The sequence below is a fragment of the Euprymna scolopes genome, chromosome 29, assembly GCF_053919585.1.
Source record: "Euprymna scolopes isolate OS-2025 chromosome 29, ASM5391958v1, whole genome shotgun sequence".
NCBI lineage: Eukaryota > Metazoa > Mollusca > Cephalopoda > Sepiida > Sepiolidae > Euprymna > Euprymna scolopes.
In genome coordinates this window covers 88,334,622-88,353,644 of record NC_136510.1, presented here as the reverse complement: position 1 = coordinate 88,353,644, position 19,023 = coordinate 88,334,622, and the positions used below count along the sequence as shown (strand labels likewise).

The 19,023-nt window shown below is 35.4% G+C and overlaps 1 protein-coding gene across 2 annotated transcripts in view; it reads right to left on the bottom strand.

Moving 5' to 3' along the window:
- LOC145252780 (uncharacterized) overlaps nucleotides 1-19,023 on the bottom strand; it is a 190,717-nt gene that overhangs the window by 41,306 nt on the left and 130,388 nt on the right. For both annotated transcript variants that reach the window (XM_080112713.1, XM_080112711.1), the window contains exon 2: nucleotides 4,699-5,690. In XM_080112713.1, the coding sequence (XP_079968839.1) occupies nucleotides 4,699-5,690 (992 nt within the window). The remainder of the gene's footprint in view (nucleotides 1-4,698; nucleotides 5,691-19,023) is intronic.

Genomic DNA, 19,023 nt, shown 5'->3' with positions numbered 1-19,023 from the left:
GCCCATGTTACCTACCCTGTTGTCGATATATTCCATAATTTTATAGGCAATATTTTAGTAGTTTACTAAAGTCATGAGTCCCATCTTCCACTTGGTGTTAATTGCGAACCTACGTGACTTATTTTTCGTCATTCCTTCCATTTCAGGGCAAGTTGGTTGATGGACGCTCAACTGCTCAGAGATTCCAATCCAAAACATTTTCTCTCCGCCTTTTCCTTGGCTTTCTTCTATCTCTTTTGCCTTCTAACATATGCTCAAAGCATAACTTTGACAGGCCAATAGTTGATGGTTTGACATGGCCAAAACGGTTTAAGGGTTTTACTTTTGATTTTATCAAAAAGAGGGGATAGGGAAGTAGTTTGATGGAGGGTGGATTTTTTTTTTCGATGAGGCGATGTCCCGTAATGAAACATTACAAACACCTCAATACGAATGGTTATTTGTTTAGTCCATGTGACACAATCAAGGCCATATAAAATTACTGGGAGGACACAAACTTACTTTAACAATTATCGGCACTCTTTTTCATTTTAGAATGGTGCTGTGATTTGGGAAAGCCGCCCAACACAGCCAGATTCTGTGTTTCAATTTCATCTCGTGATAATTGGAGAAAGTTAGTGTATGTCCTAAATAAATGTATTGCTAAAGCACATACATATTGATACATACATATTGATACTGATGTAAAAAAATGTAAAACTTACTATAAATCAAATTTTGAATTATCTTAATTCTTTTCTTTATTAAATAAAACAGTATATGTATGTGTGTGTGAAAATATTCAACCGATAAACTCTTAAACTACTGGTCACATAACACTGAAATTAACAGGAAATAATAATCATAGACCAAGAATGGTTTATAATGAATAAAATCTTTGAATGAACGAATGAACAATGCATGCAGAAATATTTAGGCAAGTTGAATTGCAAAATGTTCATTTCAACTTGTTGACATGTTTCAATTACTTTTGCGCGTACACAAATTCAATCATAGCTAGAAGCGGTTTAATCTTACATTTTTTATCTGTCATGTTAACTCAAATAGTAAGGAACACTGTTGCGGTACTAAATGTTTTGGCTTCGATTCTAGCTGATGGCACCCAAGTCATTTTTTTTTAAACTTCAAATCAGTAATATATATTATTCAGAATAAGGAAATACAATAAATCTACTGGTGTGCAAATCCAATGATTATCGGTCTTACAAAATATTATTGGATGTAATATTTTCTATAAGACTATCCCAGCTAAATAAAATTGCTCAATGTACTAGATAGAGCAAATAAATCATAATTTAGGAACTTAAAATTTGTGATTTGAAAAAGTTAAATTTCAAATGTAGAAATTTTATTGTATGTAAGACAAAGAATACAGTATAGTAAAATATATTTCCTTAACCCATAAGGAAATATATTTTATTATACTGTATTCTTTGTCTTGCATATAATAAAATTTCTATTTGAAATTTAACTTTTTCAAATCACAAATTTTAAATTCCTAAATTATGATTATATATATTATTTTTGTGACTCATGCACCCGGACAGAGGAATGGGTACCACAAAGATGTGATGCTTTCAGAAACTCAGCATCATCTATGGAGATCCTATCACCAACGAAGTGCTGAATAGGATACATCAAGTTATTGAGCCCTACGAAAACGCAAACAGAAGTGATACAAGCAGCATGACTTGGCATGACAATCCTTGCATCTTATGGTGCAAGAAAGAAAATGCATACACATATGGTATCTTTCTATGTTAATTGTCCACAAGGTTAGACAGCTAAAATGGCGGTGTTTTTTTTTTGTTTTTTTTTTTGTTTTTTTGTTTTTTGGGGGGGGGGGGTCATGTGCTGCAAGGTATTGGTAAATGGAGCTGTCCGGGAAAAGATAGGTGACATGTTAGCCGGCGAGATATACTGATTCTAGTCATACCGATGTATGTGTTGATTTTAGAAACACATTCGCAACTATGGCAAATTTATTTTTTACACTTGAACAAAACATTCGAACATTGGCCCGCCAAATGGAAAAAACGGATTGCAGGAAAAGCAAACAAGAATTATTCCTGCTGTTCAACAAAACATGCATAAGAAAAAAAAAAAAAAAATGCTGAGAAAATATACTAATTAAAAGGTACTAACAGAGAAACGATTTACAACTTGTAGACGACCTATTCTGCGTTTGAGGAAGGGACATAATACACTAAAACGTTATATGTAATGAGTAGGGCCATGACAACAGCATATTCTTTTCATTGTTTTGACACAGTTAATCAACAGAGAACCACATCACTATATAAAAGCATATAAAATAGCTATGGATACACACTCGAGAGTCAAAACAATGAAAAGAATATGCTGTTGTCCAAGCCCTAGTAATGAGTAAAGGGTTCTACAAAGATTTTTCCTTATCTTTTATACCATACCGTCAGATTTTTTCACGTGTGTGTGTGTGTAATATATATATATATATATATATATATATATATAGATAGATTTGTTATTGTTTTTTTTTGGGGGGGGGGTTCAAGCAATAAATACGGTTAATATTGGCTCCGCCTCGAAGCTCATTTTTTATTTACTTAGAAAGTCGCCCTTTTTAATTTGGACGTATATAACATTTTTTATTTATTTATTATTTTTAAAACAGTAATCTATGTACACGCGTGTTTCGAGGTCATTACCTCTCGTCAGCATAGTTCAACTGTTTCTAGGGATCGAACGTCAGACCATGTTTACCACAGTCCAGTGCCTTAACCGTTAGGCCACGAACCCTAGATGACTTCACTGTTTATTTTTATCGCTTATAAATTTAGATTTGTTATTGTTTTTTTTTCAAACAATAAATAATATATATATATATATATATATATATATATATATATATATTAGCCTACACACATCGGCCAAATGTGTCCAACTGTCTGACCTATAAATTAACTGGGTTACAAGACAGTAAAACCAATAACGTAAATAATGATATGACATTTCTGAATTTTTGAGATGAGGTTATTCATATTCGGATTCTTTAGACTATTGTTCTCATCTTGAGCGTTTTTTCACGTTTCGACAAGATACACCTAAAAAGGTCGGCTGTTACATCGACCAAAACATTGTGAAAATAACACTCAAGATGAGAACAGTAGTCCGAAGAATCCAAATAATACACACACACGAGTTAACATACCTATGAAAATAGTTGCCATTGTATTTTAAATCTAAAACTGACTCAATTGAGGTAAATTAATAAGTACTAATAAATATTCAGTAATATTGTGCTACATAGTTCAATACAAATAGTAAAATCACATTCAGTCCAGCATCTTTTTGGCAGACAATGTTTCATTTTTTTTATGTAACGTTTCGCTAACTTCTTAAACGAATAACCGCTGCAAATAAAAATTACTATGACCTCCTTTCTCTCACTATAACAATAACAATCAGCTATCATATAAACCTCCCCTGTCTGTTTAAATGTATGTATGTATGTATGCATGCGTGGTGATGTCAGGTCATGTCATATGCTACTGGTACCATGTAACCCAGTACTACCTGCCTCATGGTCGGGTCACCAGCGACTAAACTGGTTCCCCCACCAGACTTGTTTGGTGAGGAGGGCGGCTAGTCTCCCTGAAGGATTAAAAACAAGACCTTCCAAAGGGCGAATGAACTCTTTTTCTGGGTCAACGGCCAACTAGCACCGTGTATATTTGTGTGTGTGTGTATATGTGTATTGGGGTAGAGAGGGCTCCCGTAAGCCATGGTGAAGGCAACCTTTCTAGAAGAAGCAAATCTCGGATTTAAAAACCATAAAGCGGAAGACCAGTACCAGTTTAATTTGTTGCTGGCTATCTTGCTCTTGCTTGTTGCTGGATCTCAACATTTTGAACCGAGAGAGAGACTTAGCTGTCGTACAAAGCTAAGACTCTGTAACATCATATTTGTATAGATACTCCCTCAGACATTTGGGCTCATGGATTTTAAATCTCTGAGGGAGTGGCACCCGTCTGACAAGACGTTGCAATCATCATGTATGTATGCCTAAAACTTTGACAGAGGTGACGGATTTTCACAATATCAATATCATTTTGAAGCTCAACCCTTCGGACAACAAATACGGAAAAATTGGCCTCAACTGGGCACTTTTCTACAGGGAGGGGTCGTTTTTTTTTCGCCAATATTTTCGAAAGTCATCCCATCTTTTCGCTTATCTAGCCTTAATTTAAACCAACCTACATCACTTCCATTTTGGCGACGGGCGCAACAGCAAAGACGTCACATTTTTTTTTCATGTTCTTTTCCTTCTTCGCGGTATGGGTTCGAGCCTGCCTGCCTACTACCACTTTATTATTTTTTTTTTTTTGCTCAATACATACCTCCAAACTCCCGGACACCTAGGCTAGTATATTATTATTATGATGATGATGATATTAAAAAATGAGGCTACAAGGGAAGTCACTCTCATATCCTTGTCCAGGCTTGCCAGATTGGCCTTTTTAAAGCCAAATTGTGCAAATTTGCCCCCACCTTTTTTTAAAAAGTAGTTTGACCTTCAAAACTTTTTCAAAGCATAACGTAAAGAGTAATTAAGGAAGGAACTAGCAGAACATTATATAGATGTTAAGATAGAAAACAATTTTTAAAAACAGACACACAAGATGTATTATAGTAGAACAATAAAACTTTTGAACTTACCTCATATTCTAATGGTGCTACAGCATCTTCAAGACAACTGTCATCATTACTGCTATAATCATCCTCAAAAGTATCAGATTCTGACCAGCTGCGGTCAAATAACTCCTCGGGCGACAAAGAATGAAGTCCCTGGTCACCTATGCTTGACCTCTTCTCACGATTAATCGAACTACGCTTGCCCAGGAACTCCGTCTTTCCATTCGGAAGACTCACGATGCCATTCCGGGGAATGCTACTCTTTCGCGAGGAACTAGAATTTTTACGGTTCTTGCTTGCAATGACCTCATCGCTGACCGAACTTTTTTTCAAGCACGGGGAACTCGATATCGAATGACCCGATGTGCATCCGTTACTTTCTCGGACAATCTCCCCATCACCCGGAGTCCGATTACTTTGGTTAATTTTGTCCACAAATGCGCGCACATAGCCGGCAGCCATTGTTGTATTTGCAAGGTATTCATCCTGAATGACTGACGGCTTTTTTACTGGTTCGACGGGTGCCAATGAACTGGTCAGTTTTTCTATTGTGTCCGAGATGTGCTTGGCACGATTCTGCGGTGACGACGGCATCGATTTGGGTATTTGACAATCCATCAGGTTCTTGTCTTTGAAGGTCTTACTCGCCGGGACTGGACTATCGGTGTTCAGTTTCTGGAACTCATTGCATCGCTGTCGGACAATCCCAGAGAGCTTTGGCGAAGTCGGTGTTGAGCAAGGCGAGTACCAATCTGACTGATAGAGGACATTTGATTGTGGCACGTCGTACAGATGAATCTCCTCATAGTCCGAAAACTCAGGACTACTTTCTGGCCTACTACTGCTTAACGGGCAGATGCAACTGGTACCTTCCGCTTGGGCATCTTTCACCGCTTCGCTTGAAGTGTCCTCTGCAATGTTACCTGGTGCAACAACATCGTTGATTTTATGGGATTTGCTGAGTTTGGAGCCAACCCCAGTTATGAGGCGCTCTAAAAACTTTGGCTTGGCAGGTGCTGAAAAATTAAATAAAAAACATAAGATCAGCAACATTATAAATATTATATACATATATATATATATATATGGGGGAGTTTTTAAAAAAATTAGAGAAATTCTTTAAGAGGAAACTTATCGGGATAATGCAAAGCTCAACAAATTGAGGTGGAGTTTATACAGACAATAAAGAATGAAAGGATGACAAAATAAAAATATATACTAATGCATACAAATTTATCCTAATGTAGTTATTGCTAGATGTCGCATCTCTAATGTTACCAAGCATCTTCTCTCCTATTCTGATGAGAAGCATTAGGCTTCAAAATACCATGGTATAAAAAGTTTACTTATACACCTCTAACTGATGTACCTATTTACTATGCCTCCCCACGGGACAGAGTTAGACACCAGGGTCGTTTTTTTAACGTGGAGAAAAGGTACAAAAATAAAAATTGTCTCAGTCGTGAAGGATTTCTTCTCCACCGAAAGAGAACAAGAAATAGAAGTGCAGCATCTGAAGAACAGATACTACACTTTGATCTTGACACCAAAAGGCCAAGAATTAATATCTAACTGATGTAATCACCATATTGAATAACCAATTAAGTTTATATGCATTACTATATATTTTCATATTGTTCTTTACTTTAAGACAGATAGAGAGCAACTATTAATGGGACGATTCTAATATTTTTTTCCTAATTCCAATACAATTACCGATTCTGTTCTAAATTCCAGACTCGGACAATTATCAATTCCGATTTTTTTTTTAATTTTAAATTTCTAAATATTGAGCTATGGGTTTTTTTGTTTTTTTTTTTTTTTTTAATTTTTCGGAAGATTGCTAAAACCCATGTAATATTTCTATTATATTTCTTTGTTTGTCTATCTGTATCACTTTGTCCCAGAAAGTACTGGGCTGAAATTTTGTATGGACCTTTGTTATAAGAAGGGGCATCAAACTAAATATGGTATCCATTCACTGTACAATTAGATAAATACAAAAAAATGATCACAAATTTAATCACATTTGACCAATAATTTGGTTGAAAGCACTAATTCTAAATCAACAGACTAAATTTTACTCGTTTTTAACAAGTTCAAACGTCTAATATATATATATATATATATATATATATATATATATATATATATATATATACTAGCATTTCAGACCGGCGTTGCCCGGGTGTTTGGAGGTGCATGTTAAAAAAAAAAAAAAAGAAAAAAAAGGGGGTTAATTTTTTAAACTTTGACCCCTATTATGACCCCTTAACATTTGTTTGGTGCTCAAATAAAGTTATCAAGTTAGATCCATGTCCAAGGAACCTATATCTAATATTTCAAGTGTTTAGGCCCAAAATTGTCGGAGGAGTTTGATAGAGTTCTCAAATGTAAAATCGTTGAACTTTGACCCCTTAACAGTCAAATTTCTGGCCAAAAACCGACCACGAAAACAAAGACTTTCCGAAATCTCAATATACTGTATATTAAATTTCGAGTCTGTAGACTGAAAATTGACAGAGTTATTGCTTAGGGAAATGTGCATGCACACACACGCACACTTTTATCGAGATTTTATATATATATATATATATATATATATAAAATCATAAGTATGGCATAATCACATTGACACACCAGCCTCCATTGGATCACCGAAGTTAAGCAATGTTCAGCAATGTTCAGCTTGGTCAGTGCTAAAATGGGTGATTATTTGGGAATACCAGGTGCTGTATGTGCTCTTTGCTTATCTCAGCATTGTTTCCAGTCGTCCTGGATTTCTTGTCACTGGATTTCTTGTCACTGGATTCAAGCAGTGCTTATTTAGGAGAGGTGTGGTTAGTGATAGCACAACCCTTGCCTCACAATTACACACGCACCTGCCCTTACAGGGGGTATCCTTTGTCTTTCGAGACTAAACAGAGGCATCGATATAATCATAATTGCTCCCCTCCTTCGATTTAAGACAAATCCTAGTTAGCACAAGAGTATTACATTCCTGGACAAAAAAAAAAAAAAAAAAAAACCTTAAAATATTTAAAGCCATCTTTTATATTCAATTTATTGTGTATAAAAACAATACAGTACTATGGCAATGGTTACATTACAACAATAAAGGATTAATAAATAAAGATAAATTTAAACATGAAGCCCTAATAAATTGGGGGGGGGATCAAGGTTTTTTTTTTAATCGTCTACGAATCTTTGATTATTCTTAGTCGGCACCTTTCACCAAAATACTGCATTCACACCGTGGAGTTAAAACTACTTAAAGAACCCCAAAAACGTCCTAGATGTATAACGATTATGTACGTTCGTGTGTAATTTTTTTTTTAACCCAAACAACGTACAATTAAATAATATGGCATATAAACCCAGTAATAATATTTTAAAATGTGTAACATAATATAATATAATTTGATCATGTGACGCTAATCCATAATTTAAAACTGTTAACGTCTTTTCTGGAACAGTGTGACAAGGTTCTCCAGTATCCGACTTCACACGCCTGGTTCACAGCTACATTTTGAAATTCCTTTTTCCTCCAGCATTTTTGTTCAGTTGTATTTTCCCCTGATGATGATCCGACGAAAGATCGAAAATGCTTGTGATATATATGGAACATTTTGTTTTGATTTTAACATAAGATAACAAAGTTTGATAAATAAAAGTATAATTAAGCAGAAGATGTTATTTTTAACAATGCTTAAATGAAAAACTGCTGATTAAATACACACTACACATACATACTAAACCAATATACGGCCCGTGACCCAATTTTTTGACTTTATCCATTGCATGGTTATTCTAACTCATTTTAATGGATGCTGCCCCCCCCCCTTTAGTGATGTCAACTTCCTGAAATCTCAAAGTTTTAGTAATCATTTATATATATCTATATTAGTGATGAGATGATACCAATATTTTTCTAGATTCCAATACCATTCATTTGCCCCCACATATTGAGCAGATCATATCTGCATTATTCAGAGCGACCAAAATAAAATTCAGATACTTAACCTTTCTTTATAAGTGGCAGACTATCTATAATATAAATCTCACCTGTGTTTAAATGTATAGGGTCTACCTAAAACTTTCGACAGAGGCAATGGATTTTCACAAGAGCAGTATCGTTTTGAAACTCAACCCTTCGGATGACAAATATCGAAAAATTGGCTAAAACATTAATTCCTTCACCCTCAACTAGGCACTTTTCTTCGGGAAAGGGTTGCTTTTTTCGTTGATATTTTTGAAAGTCATCCCCTCTTTTCAATTGACTAGCCTTAATTTAAACCTAAATCACTTCCGGTTTGGCAATGGATGCAACAGCAAATACGTCTCTTTTTTTTTCACATTCTTTTCTTCCTTTGTAGTATGGGTTCGAGCCTGCCTGCCTACTACTTTTTTTTTTTTTTTTTTTTGAACACCACCTCCAAACCCCCGGGCAACGCCGGGCACCCAGGCTAGTCTCTTATATAAATCTCACCTGTCTAATTATGTGTATGTATTATGTATGTTTCGCAAAAACTTTCGACAGAGGCAACGGATTTCTACAAGATCAGAACCGTTTTGAAGCTCGACCCTTCGGAGGACAAATATGGAAAAATTGGCTAAAAACGTTAAGTCCTTCACTCTCAACTGGGCAGTTTTCTATAAGGATGGGGTCGTTTTTTTACATCGCCATTTTTGCAAGTCATCATATCGGTTGGAATTACTTTACTAATTTCAACGTTTCGAACTTACAGTCGAATCATGGAGTAAAGGTAAGACGTCAGGTTTTCTTTCACTTTCTTTTCCGCATTCACGTCATGAGTTCAAGCCTGCTTGCCTACTAACACTTTTTTTTTGCTCAACACACACCTCTAAGCACCCGGGCAATGCTGGCCACTCAGGCTAGTCTACTATAATAAAATGATTGCAGAAATTCCCCTCTGGACCAAATTTACAATAACAGATACCACATCCAAATTTATTACGTCTAAACTATTATTCACCATCATAGGTAACTTTAGAACGCTGTTTTAGACACATTTATTCATTATAAAATCTACATTACATCCTAAGAGAAACATCACAACCGTCAGAAAAGAGTTTGTATTTTCCCTCTAATTCTTCTGTCCTCCCACTATACCCAGTCATCAGCAGGAAAAATTACACATTATCACTATACTGACCTTGCATCCTTCGTAATTGGAGCAAAAACATATATATACCATTGACTTTCTACTTCCCATTCCAAAAATAATTTCTACCTTCTAAAATTCATTCATTTCACATTGGCTAAGAGCTGACATACGGATTATTCCAGAATATAATCTTACATAACAAACATGCTCGACATTTACAAATATGGCTGCTCTCTCTACACGACTCAGCCGTTAGATAATAAATTAATCCAAATACAACCATATCAAACTCACATTATCAAAAATTTTAGTACTTCCATATGTACACAACTATTAAAAACAACCACGAAAAATACATTTACATTTAATTGTGTTTACCTTTTATGCTTTCCGAGCAGCTACGTTATGGGCCGTTCCATTTTTATTTTTACATATTTTTAGATTTTTCTATATAACACCAGATAGTTATACACCTCCACCAAAAATATTTTGACCATAGCCTGAAGTCTACATTTAATGCATGTATGCTATATATTTCTAAAAACGCGACCCCTTCCTTGTAAGTTTATATATTTTTATCGCTTTCTTACTCCGATTGCAGACTGGCACATATATATACTAGCAGAGAGACTCGACGTTTCCCGGGATAGAATGGTGATCAACTCCCATATTTTTTATTGATATGAATTATCGGTGAAAATTGCACATTTTTCAATCAAACCAATTGATTACCTGCTCTAGTTGAAGATCCATAGCGATGCACAGAGAAAACTTCACAGACCTCTCGCAGTGACTAAGTTCACAATACATTGTAATCTACATTGCACTGTAGAGAACCTATCATAGTATTTTATATATAATGGCTTGCATTAAAGTTTAAAATACAAAAGTCAAGTATCATGCTTCAATTGTGCTCTAAACAGAAACATTCTGAACGCACCCCTGTCATATCGAAGAACCTACTGTTGATTTTATATGTTGGTCCTTTCGGTTTGTGTGGTAATAAAACTTCTCAAATGCACTTGCTATGCTAGGCTGTGTGAGGTGTTAGCTTTAATCAAAATCGCTTGTTCCTTCTTTCAGCAGCTTTTGATTATTGATACTTATCGAAGGCATTCCGATACAAAACTACCTAAGAACACTGCCAGGCACATGAAGTGCATTTGTGTTAAATTTCATAAAAATCGGCCCAGCCGTTTTCGAGTCCATAGGGATAAAACTCTCACACACAAAGTTCCTTTTATATAATAGTACAGATATATGTAGCTCTCTATATAAAATAGCTTTAAGCTTTGTCTGAGGAGATTCACACACACACACACACACACACACGTGGAATCTTATTTCTATATTATTAAGTTATACATTATGACAGAAATAACATTCCACAGCCATTTATTTATTTATTTATTTATTTTTTTACAACGTAAAATGGATTAGTTATTCATAGTTCTACGTTTTGAAGATCGCTTATGATTTGGGTCCGGATGACCAGCATATGAGTGTTCCTTGAAAGTTAATCTCTTCAATTTCAAAACGTTAGGCAAAGCAATTAAAATATTTCACACTGAAAGCGAAATCCTCTTAATTCCCACATTAAAGGCCAGTTTATCCATTTAAGCGTTTATAAACGGCTGAGCTGATAATAAAAGATTAAAAGATAATCTCTGTAAATTACAGAAAAAAAAAGGTTATTTTCATTATTTGAAAAAATAAAATATAAGTCCCTATAAAATAAATGAATAAATGAAACAAGCCAAGCATGCGGATTCCCTTCCACGAGTGAAAAATTTACTTTCACCAGGACTAATGCTTGCACAGTTTTTTTTTTTTAAATCCAAAGCGTGGTTATTGAGAAAAGTGCGAACGGGAGTGAATTACTAGGTCCAATCCCTCCTTTGTCGGAGGATGAAAGATAAAAATGTGTCTAGTTAAACGTTTAAAAGTTGGACCAGTAATTTTGACTTTTCACACAGTCTATGTATCTGACAAAGAGGGAAAAATTGCTGTTTTCTGTGTTAGAATCTAATATTTATTGTTGGTTAGATTTTTTTTTTTAACCTTTAAATAGTATTTTGTTTATTTTAACTCATTACATTAAGTGGCTTCATGCCTGGTCTAAAGCGATATCCGGAAAAAAAATATAGACTATTTAAGAGACTAAAAATAATTAAACATGAATTTCTGCCAGAGTGGAGATATTGATTGACAAACAGTAACTTCCATAAAATACCACACACACACACACACACAAGATAAAAAAAATTGATTAAAAATAAAAATGTGTCTAGTTCAATGTTTGCAAGTTGAATGAGTAACTTTGGCTTTTCAATTTTAAACAAAAAAATCTGACCATTCAACGAGCAGTCGATATGCAGGAAAAAAAAAAAAAAAGAAAAAAGGTCACATTTGAAAAATGTCAGACACTGCACAAGGGGGGGGGGCAAGATATGAAGGACACAAAAAAGACTGAAGATTTAGAATTTCAAAGAGTGGGATTTAGTTCAACAACGGTCACTGCAAAAGTGTATGGAGGAAAAGGGAACATAATCAAGAAGTGCTGGAGAGGGAGAATCGAACCTCATTTATCTAAATTAACATTTTGTTCTTTTTTAGTCACAATACCTTTATTATCATCTTATTTAAAACAATAATATAGTCTTGAAATACTGTGTATATATATATATATATATATATATATATATATGTATATATATATATTAGAGAGAGAGAGAGAGAGAGAAATTTCCTATCTTGGTTGTATTTAATGTTAATGGTTAAATTCATATTTCACATCAAAATCTAAAGAATTTTAAAAACGAGGCATTTATAAGCTCGTTGACCGACGGAATCAACTTATAGAAAGCAAATGTCGTTATTGTTATCGATAAAGATTTTTCAAAAACAGTTTTTCCATTTTAAATCGGCAAAAACTTTTGCACTGACCTAATCGATAAGAAAAACGGCCTTAGAGAAACCGGCGTTGATCAACTCAGCTTTAATGTAATTAAATGTCTAGACGTGTAGATGGGTGGTTGGGATGAGAGGTGAAGGGGGGGGGCATGGTTGACACAGACCCAGCAAATCCTATCAAAATCAGCCATGCTAACCAAGTTACTTCAAACAGGCTGGATCAAGACCCCAAGGTCAGGGTCAGACGAGGCCAGACCGATCCCAGTCGTGCATTTGTCATCATCTAAACTAGACAAAAATGATTGAAAAGATAGGAAGAGGGAGACAGGGTAATTTTTTTTTTTTTTTAATACCCAGCCTCCAGACAGTTTTTTTTTTTGTTTGTTTTTTTTTTTTCTTTCCCTAGGGGTTAGGGAATGGGATCAGAATATCAATCGACCAAACCAAATATCTCAGCAACAAACAATAACGTTAGCTGACTAAAAGGAGCAAGTCATCATCCTTGTCGCCATGAGGAGACGCTCATAAAATTTACCGCTCCCCCCCCACCCGCCCTCATCGTCTGGTCATTTCTTTATTTCTCTCATTGTTTCTTCCCCAGTTATCTCCTCTTGGTTACATTTGACTGAACCAAACGATGCATGCACATCCTGTTCAAGTTTCTTTCATTTCAGTTTTTTCATTTGTGACTTTTTCCCCACTGTTGTCAATTATTTTCTTTTACATTATCTTCTAATCTCTCTCCATATATCTAACATATAAAGTTATCTTATCGCATCTTTCAGGTCAGACCCAAATAGCATTTAAGCTGACAAATCAAATTTTGCTTCTGGCTAGCCAATTTTCATTTGTTATTGTTGTACTGTATTATTGGAAACATACTTAGCTGCAATTTATTTTTAATTACTTAGTCCAGATCAGACGACTGCTAATCAGGGTTGAGGAGTCAAAGACGGATGTTGGAAGGAGTTCGAGCTGTACTTCTAGGAGTATGGGTCCGAAGTTTTATATCTCTGAAGAATCCGGAGTTTGAATATTGGAAGATTTTAAATGAGTACTCGGATATTTTTAAATCCTAGAAGTCAAAGTTGGACCTTATGTTTTGAGTCCGCAATCCTGTTGCTAACAAATCAGTTTTTAAATAATCACCTAAAAATAAAATTCAACAAGAGGAATAGCTCATTTAAAATTGAATAATAGTTGTCGAGCTAAAGTTTAAAAATATGCTAACAAATAAAAATTAAGCACTAAAATTACTTCACTACTTCTCGGGCAACGTTGGGTAGGCACGGCGCCTTTGCAGAGTAAACTTAATTAGAAAACTTAACATAAGTGCAGAGCAATATTGAAAAACTAAAAACGCAGGTTGTTTTGGAGTAATAATTTCATCCAAGCTTTAGACCATAATTATGCTTGCAATGTTTATAAATAGACTAGCAGGGGGGGGCGGGTATACGCTTAAATATGATATTTTAATTTGTTCAGATTTCGTATATATTATAGTCATCATTTCAAAACTAAAAAAAAAGAAAAAGTATTTAGGTGCCATCAACTAGAATCGAAACTATAGCATTCAAATCTGGTGACGTTACCACTGCACCAACGTGATATGCATATGAATTGATTAAAAATTAAAAGTAAACGAAGATAAATGTACAGAACGCATAACGATTTTTTCAATTTTGACTCAGTTTTGACCCCATTAAAAACTATTTTAACCGGTTGAAGATCCATAAAAAAAAATCTAATCATTTGTGATCCCTAGCGTCGCTCTGCGACTTAATTTCGCAGGAGATAAAGTTTGGAAATATAGAGACAGACAGACATACATATAGCCTTTTATATATTAGATTTCAAACTATCCCACACACTTTGAATTCCCATTACTTTAATCTCCAGTGGAAAAGGAGTCACTTAAATGTGATTGTGCATTTTTTTCCTGAAGATGAGATATACCTTGAAAATTTGAGAACTTTGCACCACAATATCATCCTTGTTGGGCACATCATATTTGTAAATAAATATTTTATAATTGAAAATTTTTTTTTTGAAATCTTCCAATATTATCATTCTGCTTACCAGTCTCGTCCCCAGTTGTTTTTCTATAAGACTAGCAGGGCGCCCGGCATCACCCGATCATAAACTATGCTTAAATAACACAGATGTCGTATTTATTATTATTATACTAGCCCGGTGCCAGGAGGTGTGTGTTGAAAAAAAAAAAAAAAAGTGGTAGTAGGTAATCAGGCAGGTTCGAACTCATACCGCGAAAGGAAAAGAACGTGACCCCCCCCCCAAAAAAAAAAAAACAAAAACATGACGTCTTTGCTGTTGCATCCATCGCCACTCTGGAAGTGGCGAAAGTTTAAATTAAGGCCAGTCAATCGAAAAGAGTGCATGTGCATGACTTTCGAAAATATTGGAGAAAAAAAAAAACAAAAAAACAGAAAAAAAAAAAACGACCCTTCCTTATAGAAAAATGCCTAGTTGAGGGCGAAGGAATGAATTAAACCTCAACTTGTAAAACCGTATGAGTGTAGATGACAGTATTGCCCGCTAATGTAATTACAATCCCATCCGCTATTGTTAGGTAGGAGAAGAAGCAAAGGTCGCGTAATGAAGACAAAATATGCCGGTATACGATACAACAGATACAAGAGTAATAGTAAGAGTTCAGTGAGAAAAGAGTATAATGAGTAACGTTACTTGCTTTATTGCATTTGATGAGAGGTCGACGGCGAGGTCAGGGAGCGGACTGGCGATGCCAGACCAGAGAGCGTCTATCTTCACATTTTTACTTGTTCAGAATTCCAGCGAAAAGTGAAGGTATAATACAAAACGGAAGTGAACGTAGCTGTATCGCCTCCTGGTGGCAAGGCATGGTGTTACCAGAGTTGAAGGGCGATAATCGTGTTTACCTTAAGGTTATCCGTTTGCATGCATGAGCTCGCTTGTGTGGAGAACTCGGTTCCTATACAAGTCAGCATGGTATGAATTTGTTGACCCTCTTGTCAGCATTCTTGTTTGAGGTACATCCTATAATGAAAGTGGCACTATGAAATTGACTGGATTCGAACTTGGCACACACAGATTGCCAATCCATGTCATTATCCACTTGATTGGGTGTCCAAGTCAAATAAGCGTGTGCTAGCGATTTTAGTATTGAATAATATTTTTCTAGTACAGTCCTAGGCAAATCTTACTATTTTCGATATCTTTGACAATACTCCTTCAGCCATCCCTCTTCTTGTCCCGACTTACCTCCCCCACAAGGACAAAGGCACAAGATCAGTTTTTAATGAGGGAAAAATATGTAAGGCAAAAAATAAATCAAATAAATAAAGGGCACTCTGGATAGGGACAGAAATAAAGTTCATCTCAGACCAGATACTACACTTTGCTCCTAATTGAAATGTAAGCAAATTGTAATATGTTTTACCCCCCCCTCATATTTTCTTATTCTTTCATTATTCCTACTATTCCATTATCCCATGATCGCCCCCACCTCCTTATTCTATAATAGTTTATACTTATCCAGTAATTCTCCACATATCCCTCCATTCTTAATAGCAGTTTATTACCTCCTTACACCCGTTTTTATTTGTTAATGTCTAGACACACACTTAAATATTACTTCTTTTTTTTTTTTTGTCTTTATTTTACTTTTTCTATTAAGAGCTAAATTAGAGAGACAGAGAGTACTTGTGGTGACATCAGTAAGGGATACAACAAGTGTATTTTCCTAGTCTGGAGTCATTATAAAAAAAAAAAAGAAAAAAAAAAAAAAAAAAAAAAAGAAAGAAAAAAAAAAGAAAAAAAAAAGAAAAAAAAAAGAAAAAAAAAGAAAAAAAAAAAAAAGCAGTTGATTATTACTCTACCCCTTTTGGTCAAGATCAAAGTGTAGTATCTGTTCTTCAGATGCTGCACTTCCATTTCTTGTTCTCTTTCGGTGGAGGAGAAATCCTTCACGACCGAGACAATTTTTATTTTTGTACCTTTTCTCCACGTTAAAAAACGACCCTGGTGTCTAACTGTCCCGTGGGGAGGCATAGTAAATAGGTACCCCTTCAATGTCCATAACATGATTCTGGCCTAAGATAGCAAGAAACCAGTTCAGGGCAGAGTTAGACACCAAGATTCATTTTTTTAATGTGGGGGGGAATGTGGGTTGGTTGGTTGTTTTTGTTTTACGGCATATCAACCCTTTTCAGGTTATTTAATGTCGAATCCAAAGATTTTGAAGAAAAATTTTTTTAATAGAATATATTTGTTGTTTTCAAGTCGATTTCTATTTAACTCATAGTCGGGATCCTAACAGGTACTATCACTCCGAGTCAGAGTGGACCTGGGAGCAATGGCAATTAAAGGGTGGCCCCACCCTCCCCAAAGTCCGCAAGCTGGGGCCTCACCACTGGATATAGTTTAAGATCATATCCAGGACCGGGAACGTGGGAGGAAGAAACAAAAATTAAAATTGTTTCAGTTGTGAAGAATTTCTCCTCCACTAACCGAGAACAAAACGTTGAAGTGTAGCATCAAAGGTAATCAATAGAGAATTGGCTCTATAAGAAAACTACATAAATTAAAACATAATATTTGTGCGTATTTTATGACTGGACAACGCCGGGTGGCCTGATAGTACATCTACACAACCGTTAACGTTTCTTCTTTACCTTTTTTTATTAGAGCATTTATTAGTGACGTGCAACTCCATCCTTGCAAATCATTTATAATTCATTTAATTACAATATCATTTGCTAAGTCGCTTTCACACACCACCTGTCTTGATATACAGACTTTTTATAGACGCATAGACGCTGCGTTTATGCCGATCCTATTATTGCTGCCTTTTGTTGGATCAAGTACAAATCTAATGGTACAATTAATCTAAATAAGCTAAGATGCTGGTCATTTTTACTCTATGAACAAACTCTTTGGAGAAATCTACAAACCTTGACTACCTCAAGGGTTTTACCTCTGACTCTTTCGATTAGTTTCCTAGCAGTAAGAATTTGACCAGTAGTAGAGCGACTATTCCTAAATCCATTCTGGTTCTTCCTGAGCACTTTTCAATTTTTGGTTTGATACGATTGAGAAGCATAACAGATTTTCACTGCAATTGAAGTGAGCTATAAACAGTTAAATATATCTTGGCAAAATCATCCCACGAAGCAGCAACTTTATGACAAACTACCTGCCATATCTACTATCATCAGAGAGCGACGTCTACGATTTGCCGGTCACGGCCAGAGGAGCATGCAAGAGCTGGTGAGAATTGTATTACTGTGGACTCCATGGCACAAACGCACGAGCATAGGATGCCGTATATCCATGTACATCCAGCAAACTGCACATGATGCTGACTGTGATCCTGAAGATCTAAGACAGTTGATGGAAGACAGGGAAATCTAGAGAGAGGGTCACATTTGTCCGGGCAAGGAGCCAGATCAGATAGAATAGAATATAGTCATAACACTACAACAAATTTCAGGTTAAAAAAAGTACATGCCACAAAACTTGTTTCAGTTTAAGAAAAATATTCTGATACTAAATCAAATCTTTGTTTCTCTATATTAGACACCGTTTTCATCTTCTATAAATATAAAAGCGAAAATGTGTGTATGTGTGTATGTTTACTTTTTGTGTATATCCGAGAAAGGCTTTTTTTCCGGCGGCTTCGAGGCCATCGCTCATTCTTACAACTTTTTATATCACGTCTAATTGATAATATCTACGAGTTAACAACGGAGGTCGCCTGTCTATTTAATTTGCTCGACTTTGAAAAGATAAATATTCAACATTTTTCAATCGCTGCATGTGCATTAAGCTTTTTCATATAATGAAAGCTAAACTAATTCTGGCGGCATTTTTCCGGTCGCAATCGCCGGAAACATCCAAAAGCAATCAGCTTTGATCAATGTGGAGTTCCTCCTTATATCAGACAATTGCTATTCAATTTGGACAATCCCTTTTTATAGGGAGCTGGTTTTCCCCACAACATCTTGGGGAAACAAAAAAAAAATAAAAATAAAAAATAAAAATCTTGCTCCGCAGTAAATAAAACACTGCCCCAGCAGTCAAAGTTGACCTCATTAAGTCATTAAGTACGGGCACCTGCCAATTCATAATACTTAAATAAATTCAATCATGTTTCCGTTACTATTTCGTGGTGGCCCAGTGGTTAACGTCGAACCTTTTTTTTTCCACACTTTAATTTTCAACTTCGACTCAAGGGTTTGGGTTCGATCCTTCATACTTACCTACCAAACTTTTTTTTTTTACTTTAACCCCCACCCCCCAACACAAA